Below are 6,893 nucleotides of genomic sequence, written 5' to 3' on the forward strand. Positions count from 1 at the left end.
GTGGTAATTTGTGGCCATATGCAAACAACCCTTCAGTAAAGAACAAGGAGCTCTAAGGCTATACGGCTGCTGGCTGCTTAGCCAGAGCATTACAGGGTGTAAAGATTTTGTCAGGGGTGTGAGGATTTTGTTGTCACTATACAGGCACAGTCTGAGTGTTCCTTAGCTCTGGGGCTGACTTGTTTCAGTTAATTCAGCGTAAGTATTTATTGAATCTGGCCACCTGAGTTTAGTAGTGGATGAGACTATCAGATCACTCTACCTCCAATGAGTCCCTCAGATGCATTTTCTTCTCTCCATCATCACTGCTGCCACCCACGTCTAGGCCATCATCGTCTCTCTACTGGAGTATTCCAATTTATTCTCCATAATGCCACCAAAGTGACCTTTTCTTAAAAAGCAGTTCTGATCACATCACTCTTCAAAGTTTTTCAAAGCCTTCCCTCTTCCCTTAAGATAATGTCTAAACCCCCTAAAATGGCTTAACAGGCCCAGTCTGATCTGCCCCTCTAGCTGTACAGATCACCACTCACTGCCTAGTAGTCCTTACTCTAGCCATATTATCCTACAAATAAATCCATAATTAGACCATGCTATGTTCCAATGAGAAACTCTGCTCAAGTATGTCGAGAAAATCTCAATAAGCATTTAAAACACTCAAATTATGGATTGAGTTTTCTAAAGTGAACAGGTTTCTCAAGACCAATTGTTAATAACTCTTCACTGATCTAAAGAAGTGTTTCCTCTTTGGCAAGGAAGAAAGAAAAATACAAAACAATACTGTTACTGGAGGAGGAAAGTTGAAAACAAACTTCTTGAAAAAAAGCACCAAGGTCTCCATGCCGTGGTTCCTATCCCTCAGCACATAGTGGCCAGTCAATAAATGTTTGTTGAATGTTTTAATGAATGAATGACCAAAGTGAATAGGAAATGAGAAATTCTGGGGACAGAACAACCCAGAAATATTAAGGGGAGGATGCATGTGTCCCAATTCTGACCAAAAAAAGACTCAAGGAAAAAGTTGCTGGAGGTTTCCAGGAAGGGTCTTCATTCTTTTAAGAGGGCATGGAAGACCTGTTTCTCTCCTACAGGACACGAGTGAGAATGGAGGTAGCCCTGGCTGCTATGATACAACCACTTAGTATGCGGACAAAATGGGCAACTGAGACAGAGACTCCCATCCTGAGAGCCAATGTTGAACTTGTGGTCCTTCTACCCCTGAACTTCTCATTCTGGGAGCCAATAAACATTCTTATTATTTAAGTCAGTCTGACTATTACTTGTAGCCCAAAGCCTCCTAACTGATACTTTCTGGGAAGCAGTAAGGAGAAAATCATGTTGCAGATGATGAACACAACATATTACCATTTCATTCTGTAACCTAACCAGAAGCTAATCTATATTTTTTAGCTATTTTTTAGCTAAGCTAAAAAATAGCAAAATTGGGATTTTCCTGATAGTCCAGTGGCTTAGATCCTGCACCCCAATACAGGGGAGCAGGGTTCGATCCCTGGTCACGGAACTGAATCCCACATGCTGCAACTAAGACCCAGTGTAGCTGAATAGAATAAAATAAATAAAAAAAATAAAAAATAGCAAAATAACTGTTTTAAAGGAATACAGATCTTCTATGCACTGGTAGGCTATATCAAATAAAAGCTATATTAAATAATTCCGAATGTATTTTCTGTGAAAAAAGGTATTCAGCTCTCATGGAACTAACAATAGGTTAGACTCACAGAAGAAAATACTAATGAATTGGAAGGCACAGCAGTATAAAATATCCAGAAAAACAGAGACAGAAAAAAAGACTAGGGAAAAAAACAGTGAGCAGAACATAAGTGGGCTGTGAGAAAATTTCATATGACTCAACATATGTCACTGGAGACACCAAAGGAAAAGTGGGAGAGTATAGAAAAATATTTGAAGAAATAATATTAACATTTTCCCAAATTTGACTAAAAATTATAAATCCATAATCCCAAGAATAAACAAATCACAAACATAAGAATCATGAAGAAAACTACACCAAAGCCCATTACAATCAAATTGTTTAAAACCAGTGATAAAGAGAAAACCTTAAAAGCAGCCAGAGGAAGACACATTATGTACAGAGAGAACAAAGAGAAAAATGACAACAGAGCTCTCCGAAGACAAGCCAGAAGACAGTGACGTGCCATCATCTGTAAAGTAAAGAAAGAAAAAAAAAAGATCAACCTAGAGTTCTGTACTCAGTGGACATTTCTTTTAAATGGAAAGCAAAATAAAGACTTTTCCAGTCATATAAAAGTTGAAAGAATTCACCAACCACAGATTCATACTACTATAAATGTTAAAGGAAGACTATCAGGCAAAAGGAAAATGATACCAAATGGAAATACGAAATCTATACAAAGGCATGAAGAGACCCAGAAATGGTAAATATACAAGCCCTTTTTTCTTATTTTTAAAAACCTCTTTAAAAAATAATGGAATGCTTAAGGCAAAAATAATAATGTATGGTAGAGCTTATAACATATGTAGAAGAAGTAAGAAGTATGACAACAAGAGCACCAAGGTCAAGGAGAAAGAGAAGAATGAAAGTGCACTGTTGTTAAGTTTTTACACTGTGTGAAGAGGTATATTACTTGAAGTAGTAAGTTAAAAATGTATACTCTAAGCCTTAAACCATAAAGCAACTACTGAAAAAATAAAAAACAGAATTATATCTAACAAAACAGCAAAGGAGATAAAATGGAATCATAAAAAAATGTATTCAAGAAAAGGGGGGCTAAAGAGGAAAGACAAACAAAGAACAGATGTGCCAAGCAGAAAACAAATAGCAAGATAGATCAAACCCTGAAGATAACTGATTAATGGAAAAACCTGAACAGCCCACATAAAAGGCACACATTGTCAGACTGGGTAAAAAGACTCAACTGAACTCTGTCTACCAGAAGCACACTTGAAACACAAAGAAACTAAAAGGCTAAAACTAAAAGAATGAAAAAACATCTATCATGCTAACACTAATCACAAGAAAGCTGAAACTGCCATAGAAATACCAGGCTAGTAGATTTCAGAGCAAAGAATATAATCAAAGATAAAAAGTCATTTAATAACCATAAAAGGGTCAATTCATCAAAAGTAGGTAACAATTGTAAACATTTATGCACCCAGTTAAGTCAGCCCACCAAAACACGGAAAGAGAAACATGCCTTTCATGGTTAAAAGGTAGCATTAGCATTTCTCAATCAGAACTGAACACTGCCAAAATAGGGATTAAGATCTTTTTAATGTAGTAAGTGGCATGCAGTTTTAACTAAAAGTGCAGTATTTCCCAGTATTCCCCAAAAGAGTCAAAGGTGGTTGTTGTTCAGTCGCCAAATTGTGTCCAACTCTTTGTGACCCCATGGACTGCAGCACCCCAGGTTTCTCTGTCTTTCACTGTCTCCTGGAGTTCACTCAAATTCGCGTTCATTGAGTCAGTAATGCTATCTAACCATCTCATCCTAAGGTAGCAGTATGTTAAACAGCTTATCAAAATATTTATGACTTCACTGACAAAGCTGGTCAAAGCAATGTAAAGCTGACTCACCTTTCATATTGCCTATCTCGTGGTGATGAAGCACCCCAATGTCGAAAGTCCATGATTAACATAAGTAAAAGGAGACAGGATATGAAGAAGAGTCCTAGGAATGCCACCCGCTGCCGGGAAAATGGGCTCACTGTGGGCACACTGAAGTACCAGGAGGCTGGGCAGAGGAAGGAAAAACTGATCCTGAAATAAGATAAACATTAGTAAGAAAAGTCTCTACAATTGAGTGCTAAAAATGGTTTTAAAGCTAGGTTAAAGCCCCTCCTAATAAAGACAAAAAAATGTATGCCACCAGAAGTCTAAATGTTCATTTAGTCTCAAAGTTTAGAAAAGGACCTATATGGTTCATGGAGCTTTTACTATATAAACTAAAAAAGCCTTCTCTGCTCTCTTTCCAGAGCCTGCACTTTGGGGTGAAATTCAAAGAACTAACTTCATGTTAATGAAAAGATCACCAGTCTCCCTGTGCAAACTCATATAACATTGAAGAGCACTTGCAACAGTCCCACCAAGAATACTGTCAAAAAAAAACAGAAGAGACAAAATTTATTAACTGATTTTTAAAACTATTTTAATGGGTAACATATACACACAGTAAAGAAAAAAAAAAAAATCAGTTTAAAGGATATATAGTGGAGAGTGAGTCTTATGCCTTAACCCCTCATTTCCCTCTCAGAGGCAACCACTATTACCCACCCAGGGATATTCTGTGTGTGTGGGTGTGTGTGTGTGTGTCTCGCTCAGTGTTTGTGTGTATGTGTGTCTCTCGCTCAGTCGTGTCTGACTCTCTGCAATCTCACTGTTCCCCAGGGACATTCTATGTATATGTGTGTCACTCACTCAGTCGTGTCTGACTCTTTGCAATATCATGGACTTTATGCATACACAAGAATAAATACATACCATCAAGGTAATATATCTGTGTATGTGTGTTTGTGTGTATCTCCACTCCTTTGGTTTTACACCAGTAGGTATACTGTCCTGCATCTTTCTCCATTTATTCTATTTGACAACTGTCTCATTTGCTACAAGTTGACCCACATATCCACATAAATCTTTTCTGAAACCTTCAGAGTATTATAATGTATGAATAAGTGTATTCAACTGTGAAGTTCACTTTTCATACTAATTCAAAAGCACCTCAGTCTGTTTTCAAAGTTCATTACAAAACAAAAAAAATTTTTTGTTTGTGTTTTTGTTTCACCTCCTCAAGGGGCACCTAGCCTCACTCAAGTGGAAATCTGAAAGAACATTACAACCTAGTAGCACTTGTTAGAACAGAGCAAGCACTCACTCAATCACGCCGGGACACTGCTGAAAAATACTGCTGTATCCGCCTTCAAAAGAATGCAACTCTGATCTTCTTTGCATCCATCTGACCAGGCTGCAAAGTCCACATGCAGCCCTAAAGCAAACCTCACTTGTAACAACCTCCCAAGGCCTCTCAACCTGCCTGCCAGCCCCCAGCTGAGCTTCCAGCAGAGGATAAAATGTGCAATCTTACCTAGCCATGGGTTCCCGTCAGTGGTCTCAATGCCTGTCACCTCCTTTTCCTTTTGCCTTGGAAAGGTAGTCTCCTCGTCCTCGGCATCTCCTAAGTCTACAGCCTGGAATGAGTTGGTTGGGTTTCAGGTTCATCTCCAGCAGTGCCCACGAGACTATACCCCCATTCCCCCTCACGAGAAGCCATGGCGCCCACCCACTCCCCGGGCTCCCACTCCAGATGCGTTTGTTCTCGTTCCTGGGGCTCAATGGACCCTACCCCGGTTCCCTGGGAGCCGGGTGTTCTAGAGGGCCGGCAACGTCCTCGAGGAACCCGCCGTCCCCAGGTGGCCGGGATGGGAGTTCCTCTTTCCCTCGCCTCCCCTTCCGGCCCCACAGCCTTCCCATGCTCACACTCACCGGTCGAACGGCCAGCCGGCTCCCTCAGCACTGTTCTTCTAGGTCCAGTAGCGCTCCCAGCAGCTTCTAAACAAGCCGGAAGGAGGCCCGGGCAGCCGGCGGCGCCACGTCCCCAAGGAAACCGCAGAGAGCCAATGACTGACAGGGGACCCGAGGAGAGGGATCCGCCCTCCTCCAGCCTGAGCGACGGGCAAACCAGCTCTGTCGGCCGCACGTAGGTCCGCCAGGGTGGCCAATCCCATAGAGCGCTCGGCCTTACTGCCCGCCCCGGGATTTCCGGCGCGTCCAATCCGGAAGGGTGTCGTTTGTGGCTCCGCCTGGATGGGCCGGCGGGGGCTCACAGGGGGAGAGGTAGCAAACTGCGCCCAGGTACCCAGCGGCTGCAGCCCTCTCGGTGGCGCGAGTTCTCTACTGGCCTCTTTCTCTGAGGCTGTTTTCGGGACAGAGCCGCTGGCCTTTTGGGGGAGTGGGGGTGGGTGAGAGATTAGGAGCTGGGGGTTCGCGACAAAGGTGCATTCCTTGCCTACAGCCAATCGGAGGTTTTGTGTCCACAAACCCTGCCCTCCAGAACGGCAGTTCTCCCTACAGTCTCTCAAACATGCCCCGGATTCCCTGTCTTGTCCCGTGAGAAAAAAAAACATAAACTGGGGACAATGACGACTACACCGAAGCACTTATATCCATTCATCCAACATTCAGTGAATGTCTACTGTGAGCCAGACATTACGAGCGGCGACACAAGGATGTTTCTTGAATGTTGCTTTTCTGCTTGGTTTATCAGGGGTTCCTCTCATTTCCAGGAGGGAACCGCTAGGACAGGATGAAGTCCAAGTCCTTACAAACGTGGCACATACATGGCCGTCCACGACTTGCCCATGCAGCCTCTTCCAATGCTCAGCTCCCTTTTTATGCTCCAGTCGCACACCTCTAGTTTCCGCCTCCTCTACCTCTCGCCTCCACCTGCCTTGGTCCTCTTTGCCAGATGAACTCAGCCTCGTCCCTTACCTTCGATTTCAGGGTCACTTTCCCTAAAAGCCTTACTTGATCTGCTGCTGCTGCTGCTAAGTCACTTCAGTCGTGTCCTACTCTGTGTGACCCCATAGACGGCAACCACCAGGCTCCCCCGTCCCTGGGATTCTCCAGGCAAGAACACTGGAGTGGGTTGCCATTTCCCTCTCCAATGCATGAAAGTGAGAAGTGAAAGTGAAGTCGCTCAGTCGTGTACTTGATCTACACCTCCTTTATGATGCCTACTGTTTCACTTACCACGTTGAGTTAGTTATATTTATGTATGTATCTATCCCAATAGACAGGATATCCTTGAGGGCAAGGACTATCTGCTTCCACAGCAATGCTGGACACTCCCTGGCACACAAAATAGATTCATATATGACAATAAGTGAATGAATGACTG

General features: G+C 42.7%; 1 protein-coding gene across 3 annotated transcripts in view; it reads right to left on the reverse strand.

The window, feature by feature from the left end:
• ENTPD7 (ectonucleoside triphosphate diphosphohydrolase 7) overlaps positions 1-5,645 on the reverse strand; it is a 37,131-nt gene extending 31,486 nt beyond the window's left edge. For 2 of the 3 annotated variants that reach the window (XR_003508844.1, XM_027528842.1), the window contains exons 1-3: positions 5,480-5,643; positions 5,082-5,184; positions 3,578-3,760 (exon numbers count right to left, since the gene is read on the reverse strand). Coding sequence is in view for 2 of the 3 variants with exons in the window: in XM_027528842.1 (XP_027384643.1) it covers positions 3,578-3,760; positions 5,082-5,089 (191 nt within the window). In the remaining variant the exon portion in view is untranslated. Of the gene's footprint in view, positions 1-3,577; positions 3,761-5,081; positions 5,185-5,479 lie in introns of all 3 variants that reach the window. The other variant, XM_027528843.1, reaches the window with a different exon arrangement.
• Between the last annotated feature and the right edge of the window lie 1,248 nt (positions 5,646-6,893).

The sequence above is a fragment of the Bos indicus x Bos taurus genome, chromosome 26 (genome assembly GCF_003369695.1).
Source record: "Bos indicus x Bos taurus breed Angus x Brahman F1 hybrid chromosome 26, Bos_hybrid_MaternalHap_v2.0, whole genome shotgun sequence".
NCBI classification, from domain to species: Eukaryota; Metazoa; Chordata; class Mammalia; order Artiodactyla; family Bovidae; genus Bos; species Bos indicus x Bos taurus.